The 12,988-nt window shown below is 31.7% G+C and overlaps 1 protein-coding gene across 1 annotated transcript; it reads left to right on the top strand.

The window, feature by feature from the left end:
- The first annotated feature begins 12,074 nt into the window (after positions 1-12,074).
- Positions 12,075-12,506, top strand: LOC132316126 (E3 ubiquitin-protein ligase MPSR1-like). Its single transcript, XM_059814634.1, has one exon. The coding sequence runs from the start codon at positions 12,075-12,077 to the stop codon at positions 12,504-12,506; it is 432 nt and encodes a 143-aa protein (XP_059670617.1).
- The last annotated feature ends 482 nt before the right edge of the window (positions 12,507-12,988 follow it).

Here is a 12,988-nt window from a genome sequence, read left to right as displayed (position 1 = left end):
TAAATGCATTCATACAATATGCAAGGTGAATTATTAATTCTGTCATGCATATTTAAAATTAAAATGAGTTTGTTAACCACATAATATAATAAATCTCAATCGAACAAGAGATCATTATCATTATTGGTGAACAATCCCTTTTAATTAATGCGGGTCCCTCAACTCTGTAGCATAATAAATCAACCAATCAATATGTCAATAACTTATCCTGTTGGAGGAGTTCATTATTACTATTGTTGAGATTCATTTACAATTAGGTGAGCACTTCCATTAAAATAGTATGTGGGTCCCTTAACCACTGCATGAAAAATCGGATAACCAATACACCAATAACTTATTCGGTTGGCGAAGTTCATTATTGCTATTGGCGGGCAAATCCCATCATCTCCATATCTCTTAAGACAATGCCTTGTCTATCTATATGAAATGACTCCCGATTATGTTTAGCCTTTCTAAAATCACCTAGTGTAGACCACTCCGTTGGGGAGCTAACACTATTGATTTTAGATTGAGTGTATAACATTATTAATGCTCTAATGAAAAATAAAACATTAAATATGTTGTCATTATAATCTAGACTCTTTAAATCATGCGTAGGGCCTTATTTTTAAAGATCTAATTACAATGAACATTTAATATTTTTATTTTCATGAGACAACCATTCTTGTAATATTAAGACTCTTCAAATCATGCGTGGGGCCTTATTTTTGAAGATCTAATTACAATGGTTTTAATAACGAAGGCCATGGGGCAATGTATAAAAATCCCCGCTCCCACTCAATTTTTAATCATTCATAATTAGGATTTTCATTTTATTCATTTACATGATATAATGCATGCAAAACGTCTTGATTTTAATCCAATTAAATTTAGAAAATATTTGGACTTTAAACGATTCACTAATATTTAACTTGAGGCACACTTTAAAAATAATTTACAAAAACAATTTTTCGTTTCCCAATAAGTGCCCTCAAATTAATTAGTAATCAAATCCAATTAATTTTCATAATTTAACTAATATAAATCAAGCCATTTAAATAAATATCATGGATCCAATGCATGAACAATAATAATTAGCAATTAATTATTTCATGCATCACATACAACAATAAATGACAAATAAAGCAAATTAAATGGCCAATGGATTCAACTTTTAACATTTAATTACTCTAAGTATTGCGCGAGGATCTTCCATCAGCTTGCAAACACCCGTAGGAGGTTGATACGCGCTAGGAGAAGCAAAACACTGCTTGGAACGCGACTGGAGGGCCCCACACGCGCTCACACGCGCCTGGGGCATGCTGCAGGTGAAGCCACGCGCCCCCACGCGCTGACACGCGCCTGGGGCGCGTGGGACGCGCCCCCACGCGCTGGCACACGCGTGGGACGCGCCTCCACGCGCCCGCACGCGCGTGGAGGCCATACACACTTGGCTGGCGCGTGCAATGCACGCGCCAGCATATGTCACCTCCTGGCGCGTGTTCCTCACGCGCCAGGCTCACCCCACCGCTGCCACACCTGATTCTAGCCTCCTCCGATGTCTCTTCTCGCCGCCGGTGATGCTCCGGCCACCGGAAAAACGCCGAAAAATCCAGAAAAAGTAATAAAAATTTCCAGAAATTAAATTAGGCCTTAAAAAATTCCAGAAAAATTCTGAAAAATTGCTAAAAAATCCCAGAAAATTTCTGAAGCCTAATTTAACCCTCTTGGACCTTCTTGAAGCTTCATAGCATCCTTTGATGAATATTACATGGCTTTAAAAATATTTACAACTTGAAATACAATGGGAAAAATAAATTACATCATTAAACTTTCAAACGACTAAATCAAAGCCTTAATTACATTCATCCAAAGATAAAATTACATGTAATATTCCTATAAGCTTCATCCATGGCTCAACCATACATCATCATTCATTCACAATTTTTCATACATCATCATGTATCAATATATATCAACATATTAAATCATACATCAACATACATCAATAAAAATATATATGAATATAATTTTGGATCCATGAATGATGATTTTCATAAAATCATGATCTCTAATAATGAATCAAACCATGCTCTGATACCACTGTTGGGAAACGTGCTAGTTTTAAAAACTTTTCGAGGGATTTAAATTCATAGATCTTGATTCATCACATAGAGACAAGTTTTATGCAAAAAATAAAATAAAATATGATGTATTATTCAACTAAAAGATTGAATACTTACATCAAGGTTTGAGTAAACCTCAGATCTCTCCTCTAAAGTGAATGTTCTCACTTATTGTAGATCCCTTTTGCTAGACATCTTTTCCATGGATCTCCATCTTCTTGGTAATGGTCTTGCCTTTAGGAATCACTCATAAGTCTCCTTGAATGACCTTGGAAAACTAGGCTTGTGGGAGCCTCCATTAGATGAGAACATAAACCCTAATTTTCTAGAGAGAGAAAATTTATTCCTTTTTCCTTCTCATAAAAATCATCACCTAAAATATACATAGACCATGTATATTTATAGGCAACATAAAAATAAAGAAAAGGAAACAACAAATCCTTCTCCATCTCTAATTCATATGTCTCAAATCTAATATGATTCCAATATCAAGTTGGGCTATGAGTGAGAATCCATTGGGCCTATTATTTTATTGGCTACAATGAATTAATAATTGGCCCGGTCCATGGACCCAATTCAATTAATTCATAAATTAATTTCTACTCCACTAAAAGAAATTAATTGAACTCCAATTAAATAATAAATAACCTCTAAGTCAATATTGCACTTTGACCCCTCTATGCATAATTAGTTGTCGGATAAATATAGCCATCAATCCGACTACTTAATTAATATATTTATTTTGGTACCTTTGATTATTTCTGGCTCGATCACAATAAAACATTTGTTTAACAAAAATAATAATTTAAATAAATAAATATATAATAAATTATTTTGTCTAAAAACACACGAAGGCCTTCGAATTTACTTTGTGATCAACCATAATCAATACAAAATAAATACAAGTAGCAATGATGCAAATATTGAAAATATAACCCTCTAACTATTAATTACATAACTAACCAAAGTGTCGGTCTAAGGATCCCGAAGAATCCGCCGAACAAATCAAAGTAATTATTAATTAATAAAAGAGTCTATACTTTTCTCATGCTTAAGAGTCAAATGCCATGACGGTGATAGGGAGTAATTGCATACGACGGCTCTCGCAATATATCTCAACCTAACGCGGATCCAATTCAAGTCTTAATTAATTATGAGTCCATCCATAATTACCGACTATGAACAATTTATAATTACTATTTATATATCATGCATTGATTGTCATCACATACGTATATATAAATATTTTTTGTAATTAACTGGACACTATCAATTTCATAGTGAATTGAAACATAATACATTGAATTCACCAATTATATAAATCATAAATATTTCAGATATGTCAGGAACATATGTCAATACAATCCAGATAGGAATTTGCTATGCCAGGGCATATAAATCCCAACAGATGTGGGAGAACTTTCTCCTTGCATTCTTCATTTGTTGTATCAGTCTTTTTTTTTCCTTTTTCCTTTTTTCCCTTTCTTTTCGGTAAATTGGTTGTATCAGTCCTGTTCTCTTCTTGAGAAGGAGTTGTAACAGCCTGATTTCCCTTTTTAAAATGCTCAATACCAAACCTTGCTCCCTGTATAAAATCCTCTAGTGAATCCTCTAGATAATACCGGAAATACTGAATTGGATCTTCATCTAACATTTCATACAAGTTACCAGAATCTTGGATGGGATCATTGGGTCTCCGAAGACTCAATCCTTCCAAACACACTCGTATCACTTTCAAATAACCTATTTTACAATTTCTCCGTCCTATATATAGATGAAGCAGCCGTGCAAACTCATAAGTGTAAAGCAGTGAGTTAGGAGAAAGGTTCAGTGCAATTTGAGCCTCTTTCAGTGCCATTTCCAAGTGCATTTGTGCTGAGGCACTATTCTTGTCATATTTTAGGGAAATCCTGTAACACATATATGACAAAATGTGGTGTGGCAAAGCAGAGGAAATGAGTTCTTCACAGACCTCTCTCATCATGATCTTGGCCTCTTCAAAGAATCCTTTGTTGAAGAGTTTGATAGCAGGATAACATTTTTCTTTCACAGTTTCAAATGGAGTCGAATCCTGCGTGTTGTCATGTGTTGTGGCATTGGCAGACGCAGTGGTACTCTCGTCCTCATGCTGCTTACAATGAAGATCAAATGCTACCATATCTGATGAAAAGAATAGCTGACCGCAGAAAGGGAATTCACATGTCAATATATTGGAATTCCAATCCCAATCCCAATCCAAATCCCCATCCCATTTAGGCAAGCGCGTAGGGCTCTCTTCTTTCTTTTGTCCCATTGGAGTGTTTGAACAAGGTAGAGAGATCGAGCAGCACTGCTGAAACAGAAAAATTATAAATTAGAATTTACTCATCACTCTTATATGTTAAAATCAATCTTGTCGCAGTATTCTCTCTGTTTATAGATAGAGAGAGTTGAGCAATACTTCTCCTATGACATGAAATTCATACACTTCTACTTTAAATAGTAGACGACAAATGTATCAGTTACTAGGAGTCTATCGTTTACTACTCTACCAATTAATCCACACAAACTCAACTTTTGGTTTCTTTTTTTCTCTTTTAGAAATAAATCAAATCAAATTACTATTTTGATCATTTCTTGATACATACTTTCTTATACATGGAAGCTAAGGAAAAAAAAAAAAAAAATCTAAAATCCCTAGAAAGAAATAAGAGAATTGCTATGAAGGGTGTTAAATGGGCTCATCTAGGGTTTTAAGCAGGCTATGTGTGTGTGTGTATATATATATATATATATAATGGTATACCTTAGGTTACTGCATTGTAATTTAAACAGGAGTTATCTGAAACATATATATTACATTTATTTCAGCAATTTCTATTCTCAAAATAAACATGGAACAATTAATTGTGACTAAAAGCATATTATTTGAGGGAAAAATCATGGTATCTAACCTCAATTTATTGTAACATCTTTTTTGGGGATGTCTAAACCAAACAAAGTAATTAACAAAATTGACTGATTTCAACACAATGAACTGATATAAAAAAACATGAGAGATCAATATTCAATTTTACAATTCAAAGTAACAGACCAGGGCCATAAAATGAAAAAATGAATCTGGTGATAATTATCAAATTTGGTCTCAAACCAAGTAAAGCAAGCTATTTATATGCATATCAGTAAATGTATATAATCCCAATGTATGTGATTTGAGATTTTACAGTGTTTTCGTCTCAATTTCTCACTGTTGTATTGGGCCACACACATTCACACACACATACTCACTGTTCTATTGGGCCACACACATTCACACACACACTCATCTTCACCAACACAGCCACACACACATTCACACACACACACTCATCTTCACCAACACAGCCACACACACATCACAGCCACGCGCGCACACACATTCATTTATATATATATATATATATATATATATATATATATATATATATATATACTTGTTTTCAGAATTCAGAAAGCAAGAGAGAGAGAGATTAACCTTTCTGCAGTTCGAGGATGTTGATTGCTGTTGATCTTGAACCGACGAGAGATCTCTCTAGAAAGTAATTGTGATGAAGAGGAGTGAGAAAACAACAGAGAGCAAACAATGATACATGAGAGAGAAAATAGGAGAGAAGATTGATGATCAGATTTCAGAATAACCTAATTCTATTTGAGGAGGAGTTTCTAGGATGCAAAGAGAATGGCTCTGTTTCTCTATCTATAACTAAGACTTATGCTTCTCTCTCAAAGTAACAACCTCTCTAGACTAGAGGACTACAAACAATGTAGTATAAAATCTCTGTTTCTCTCTACTACTCAGTAGTAGGTTCTCGATTTTCAATTGTAAAGGCGCTTTTTGTTGAAATCGTGTAGGAGTTTAGAATAAACGACTCGGAATTTCCTCCAAAGCAAATGACCGACTCGCAATTTCCTCAATAGAACCACACTTGCACACACATCCCCCAACGGCAATACCCCCATCTTATATCTAATTGGCAGAATATATCAAACACCTTCGAAGCATCACCAATTTTTTCAAAATCACCGTAAAATTTCAATTCGCGCGTGATCATCAAACTATCTTGCAATATGCACATGAAAGGCCTTGAGTTGGAGTTGAAGTAGCATAACACACTCTTCTTATTCTTTCGCACCAAGACTGTAATATAAAATATATATATATATATATATATATATATGTAAATATTCGGAATAGCACAACATGTATTTCTTTTGTCCCATTATCCATTATAGTTGTACACTTTTTGATTTTGTAAGATTTGTAGTCACGTGCATTTAATGCAGGGTACCCTCTATGATTACAAAATTAACCTTTTTAAATTTAAATATGTATTTTGTTAAATTGAGAGATTTTTAAAAATGTAAAGGCTAATTTTGAAAAGATTTATTTATGAACAAATATTTTTGGACAGAGTTAAACAACAAATAATGTCATTTTGGGCAAAATTAACCGTTTAAATTTAAATATGTAAGGGTTTTTAACAAAATTTTGGAAGCCTCACATGTAAGGTTTTTTTTTTTTTTTTTTTTTTTTTTTTTTTTTTTTTTTTTTTTTTTGTCAAATTCATCGTGAATAATTATTAAGAAGGTACCCTAAACAAAGTTTTTCGAAAAAATAAAATAAAATTTTTTGTTTATCCACCAACTTTAAAGAACTCGTCATTACTTCAAATGAATTCCTCCAAGAATTTATGACATATGGGCAATGTCTATTTGGGGTCAATCAACATGGACTGAAGAGCTTGAATTAGATTATGCACCAAATTAATGTCATTTTGGGCTATATATATATATATATACACACACACACACAATATAAATAAGAAACTTTTAGTCACTAAATGCTAAATAAAACTAATTCCCTGATGTTGACAGTTTGTAAGTATTAAGTAGTTTTTTTATTAATTAAGTTTCTTATTTATTTTTATAATTTTTAGACCCAGTTTAATATTAGGTAATTTTTTTTTATATTTTTAGTTTTCTTATATTATTAGGTTACCTAATCTTTAAGTAGTTCCTTAGGCTTCATTTGGATTCAGTGATTGGATTTGACAAAACAAAAAAAAAAAAAAAAGAAGGGAAAGTGAAAATCGTGTTTGGATAATTTTTAGAGAAGATTTGGAGAGAAATAATTGTGAGTAAGTAGTATTTTCATAATTCCGAAACTACTCTCTTATAACATTTGACTTTCATCTTATAACATTTTATAAAAAGGTTATTATAGTAATTTAATTCTTATTCTTTCTTTTATTTTCTTTCTACTATCTTTTCCACACAAGAATACTATCATTTTTTTTTTTTTCTTTCATAATTTATCTAAACATGAATAAAGGTTATTGTAATCATTTCTTTTCTCTTGTAATTAATGCTATCATTTCCTTTCTTGTATCATGTTTATCCAAACGAAGCCTTAAGGTGACCCCTCCAAGTGAGGCAAAGAATGCCTAAAAAATGTTTCCTTACAGACCTTGGAGTCATATCATTTCCTTTCCTTAGGTGACTATAATTTTGAGAAATCAAATCACTAATCTGTAGATTCAACTAATGTTACTTTTGGAAGCACTGAATCAGTAGTTTGAATTTGGAATTGAGATATATCAGTTCAATTTCCTTTATACTAAATATGTTTATACAATGCAAAACAAACAAATTAATTACTTAAAACATAGGAATATACTAGTTAAATAAACCCTGCTTCAAGTGCAAAACCAAACCCTAAGTGCTCCAAAACTAACTTGCTCCAATCTTTGCAAGAATGGTTTCAAAAGATAACTCTTGATGAGTAGGTTAAACTTCCGCCTAGCTCAAGTCCCAAATCTCACTGTAAGGGGATCAAAACCTAGCTTCAAAGTTGTGGGCTTGTGGTGTAAGAGAGAGAGAGAGAGAGAGAGAGAGAGAGAGAGAGAACTGAGGCAAAAAAAAACTGAAATTGTGGTCATATACCACCTTTAGTCAATGGTGGTCCCCATTGTGCACCCAAAGTTTCTAAAATAACCCAATTTGAATAACTATCTAGATCCATGCCACAATCTGAATAACTATCTAGATCCATGCCACAAATAACCATTCAGCCACAAATAACCATTCAGCCACATATATACACATGAATAAATACACCAAATAGAAAATGAAGAAATAGAAAGAAGCGGGGAAATTTTCCGAGGACGAAAATCTAACTCTCGGCCTACTCGGGATCTCGCGGTTTCGAAAACTCAAAAATGACAAAACGCATAGTAATACACTTCTAAAAGTTTTAAACTCGAAAAAATAAATTTAGTGGCCCCTGGAATACACGTGGCACACAAGCCAATGTTCAAAAATAATAAATAAATAAATAATTATCAAAAAATCTGAAAAAAAATCGGGACATTACAATGTAGACTTTAAGCCTAGGCAGAAACATGGGCAAATTAGTACCCAAACCATTTCAAATTTAATGTAAAAATGAGTTTTTAAATTCCTAACATTGTGCACTCATAAGAATATTATGAGTTGAAACAAGGGATTAGTGATTTGACTTTTCAAATTACATGTGATCACGTGAGGGAATGATATAACCCCCAAGGTCTTCTCCAGGGCCAATTTGGTACAATAAGAATGGAAGAGAAAGAAAAGAATGGTAATGGAAAGGAGATGAGAAATTGGGTATGGTATGAAATGTTAGAAGAAAAATAAAGGAAAATGAATGATTTGGAGGGACGCATTAAGGCATGAATAGTAATAGTATGTGCAGTTATTGTCTCTCATATGGTGAAAGCCAAATTGATACCAGGGTCGTTGTTGATGTAGAGAGAAAATGGGGATGGAAGGTAATTTAGGCATTTAATTTGATCAAGAGTGTCCAGACAAATTAACTCAAATCAGAAGTGGGTGTCATAGCAACTTTTGCTCAAAAAATGTATGGTTGTAAATTTATTAAAATAAATTTTCTTTCCATTTTTTTCCCGAAAACTGATTACTATTTTTTCCCATAATAAACCAAGTAATTTACATCATCCTCACCCTTTCTTTCTTTTCTTCTCCTATGTTCTAACTAATGTTATTTTTGTTTTCTTTTCCGCTATTCCAAATATAGCCTAAGAATAAACGGATTGTTTCTTAATGATCCGTATTAAATCTCTATTGGTTAAGGGTATAATAATTGATACAAATAAAAATTTTAAGAAGGTTATAATATATAAAAAAAAAAAAAAAAATTGAAACTTTTCTATTGGATAGAGTTTAATAATAAGAAGGAAATAACATTTTTAGGAATGTTATAAACCTATAATATAAATAAATAAAAAAATTTAAAAATTATAATATAAGAAAATACAAATTTTGGGGCCTTTGTATCCGAACTCTACGTCGACACGAATTGAAAAGTACATCAATTCAGATGAGATGGAACGCTAGAGCGCCTTCGGGACATAATGCAAGTGCTTGCAGCAGCACCGACCACTGCATCCCCTTTTTGGAGCTAAAATCGATGCGGTGAACCCTATTCGCTCCTACAAATGCTTCGAGGATGGCTTGAATCGCTGTGAAGTGATCAATGAACCCACGTCCAATTTCACCAGTCTCTACACCCAAATTCAACAAAAATCCAAAAAAATTACAATACCCAAATCAAATTTGTATTCAAACCCATTTCCAGAATCATCAATTTGAATATACACATCAATTGTATACATATAACTTTATGTAAAGACCCAGGAATAAAATGTAGAGCACAGATTGATGGATTGGTGGATACATAGAACTAGTGCAAACAGAATATTCTAGCAGTTCGTGGACGCTTGTGGCCGAGGTAGAGGAACACTAGGAGTTGTAGTTCTTGAGAGGTTATTTTCCAGTAGCGACAAAAATAGTTTACTTCTTTAATATTTTCATTTCTTTTGTAGTTTAAATTGGACTAATTGATGGATCTGAACCACTTCTAGTCTTTTAATCTCAGTATGCTAGAAGCATTAGTGTCAGCTATTCTTATGTGTTGATTGTAATAAGACCAACATTACACCATTAGCATAGTGCTCCACCATGGTTTTGATGCCTTACGAATTACATGGAATGAACCCCACCAAGGTTACAATTGTAATTTGAAAAATAGCAATTATTGCTCACATTATATAATAGGGTAAATTTGTCAAATCAAACCAATTTACTAGCTTCAAAAGGAAAAGGGGACAATATATGTGCTAACTTTTTAATGCATGGTGGTTTAATTTTAGTGGGTTTTTTTGTCAACAAATTTGATAGTAGAGAGAGGTTTTATGGTTAGAGTGCAATGAAGAATTATGTCAAGATAGATGGCCTAAGGAGAGTTGGAGATTCTTACTTTTGTAAGGCCTATTGTAAATAAAAAATATAGGTAAATTAATATTTATATAAGAGTTAAAAATATATATATAATTGAAAAGGTAAATTTATATATATTATAAATAATAAATAACAATAAAGATTTATTAAAATAGAAAACCGGGAAAAAAGGAGGTTACCCTTTCTTTATAATATATACTAAAAAATAAATTAATACACTGATACTCTTTGTACTTTTATTTATTAATAATTAACAAAATTTACATGATGCACGTGGTGATTTAATCATTATTTTTTCCACCGGTAAATTAGTCGTTGAATAATATAAAAAATAACAATCATAATAATACAACATCAAATGGAACTATTATATAATATATAATATATAATAATAATAATAACAGTGATGTTCATTTATGTGATTAAAAATTATATAAATCATAAAAAATAAATATCAATTAGTTAAAATAAAAAAATTACAACATATACAAATACAATTATAAAAATTAGGTCTACAACAATGATTATGAAATAAAGAATACATTAACAAAAAAAAATTTAAAATAAATAGTTGGTGCTTAAAAATGAATAGTTGGTGCTTAAATATATATATATATATATATAACCTCTTTGGTATTTTGTGATTGAATGGACATTCTCTCCACGTACAATTGATGGGCATCAATACTGCTATTATGAATCGATGCAAATGCGTGAATAAATAAAGTGTACAATTATGTTAAGTAAACGATAATACATTCATAAATTATGGAAGGAAATACTAACCTTTAAGATCCCTATGATCAGAGCATCCCTTCGTTATCACTTTACTTACACAAATTGACCGCACAAGAATTGAAATCACGAAAAATAATACATGCATCAAGTTTTGATATACATAAATATGATAGGCATATAAAATCGATGAAAACATATACTTGTATATATAGTATTAGTTAAGAAAAGGAAAACACATTATAGATCTAATTCAAAATTGTTGAAAATATATAGAAATAGTAGTAATAAAAAATATATACACTCATTAATCCTTTGTGGCTATTGAAATTTTTCAACTTTTATACATAGAGATGACTCATTAGTCATATGTGGCTATCGGAATTTATATAGATATTATAATGTAAAGTATTTAATAAAAATTATTTTATATTTTTAAAAAATTTAAAAATGTTAAGAAATTTCTTACACTTTTAGAATAATATAGATATAGATTATTAATAATGATTTCCTTCTATAATTAGATTTTTTATTAACTAAATAAATAAGTTTTTTTTTTAATTATCTATTTCTTCATCTAATTAGGTTTTCTATCATATTATATATTTTCTTCTCAAATTAGATTTTCTTTTATTGAGTTTTATTATAAATTTTTAAATATTATTTATTTTCTTCTCTAATTAGATATATTTTTATTGAATTAAATATTATAAATTAATTTATTTTCTTCTCTAATTAATTTTTTTAATATTATACATTTTTAAATTAAATTTCCTTTTAAATATATATTTTCTTCTTTAATTTTCAAAAAAATTAATATTATATAGTAATTTATTGAAATATTGAAACTTTTTGTACAGGAAAATAAAACCATAAACCTCTTTCTCGATCTCTCTCTGAAAATTCATCAAACCAGCGATGTCATCCGAATCATCGCCTTCTCTGGAAGAGACCATCAGAGCGCGATACCCAGACCCCTCTCGCTCCTTAATTGTAAGGCTCAATTATGATAATCCGTCTCGACAACGGATCATCATGATTCGTGATCCGATAGTGCAGTCGATGTTCGTGGAATCACTTCTACCACAACGGTCAAACAAAGACGGGCCTGCGTCGATAGAGGCGATGCCGGCGGTGAAGATCACGGAGGGAGGTTCAGAGTGTCCAATATGTTTTGCGGAGTATGAAGTCGGCGGAGAGGCGAAGGAGATGCCTTGCAAGCACAGGTATCATTCGGGTTGTATCGAGAAGTGGTTGCGGACCCACAGGTCGTGCCCGCTTTGTAGGTTCAAGATGCCTGTGGAGGAGGAGGAAGATGAGAGCGGGAAGGGAGGCGATGGGGACGACTAATGGAGGCGGCGGATGTGGATAGTTTGTTTGTTGGTAGCGGTGACGAGTTTTTCGGGTACAGGTCTGACAGCTGTTTAAGTTTTAAATTATAAGAAATTTTATGGTTTTTTTTTTTTTTTTTTTTTTTTTTTCATTCAGAATCATTTGTCACCAGTATTTGCTGATCTTTTTAAAAAATGATTGGATGGATGATTTTTCACTAGTAAATTAGTAATTAAGTTAGTTGCAAACTTACAATTCAATTTTAGCACATAAATTTAATTTTTATTAGTTTGGATAATTTTTATTAGTTTGAATTATTTTATTCTGAATCAACACCAAACATTCATATTTAGTTTTAAATGTTTAGAATTCAATTGTACATACGAGACACACACCATAATGATAGTGATTGTTGAAAAAAAAAAAAAAATAGTGATTGTTACATATAAGATCTTTTTATTCACCCACCAAGATATCGTTTTTTGATATATATATATATA

The sequence above is a fragment of the Cornus florida genome, unplaced genomic scaffold (assembly GCF_030987335.1).
Source record: "Cornus florida cultivar Cherokee Brave unplaced genomic scaffold, ASM3098733v1 CherokeeBrave_3.0.0_Hap2_Chr07, whole genome shotgun sequence".
Taxonomy (NCBI): domain Eukaryota; kingdom Viridiplantae; phylum Streptophyta; class Magnoliopsida; order Cornales; family Cornaceae; genus Cornus; species Cornus florida.
This window is presented reverse-complemented; position numbering and strand designations above follow the sequence as displayed.

Excerpts from the sequence above, each read along its gene's own strand:
- LOC132316126 (XM_059814634.1), top strand. The coding sequence starts at position 12,075 with ATGTCATCCGAATCATCGCCTTCTCTGGAAGAGACCATCAGAGCGCGA.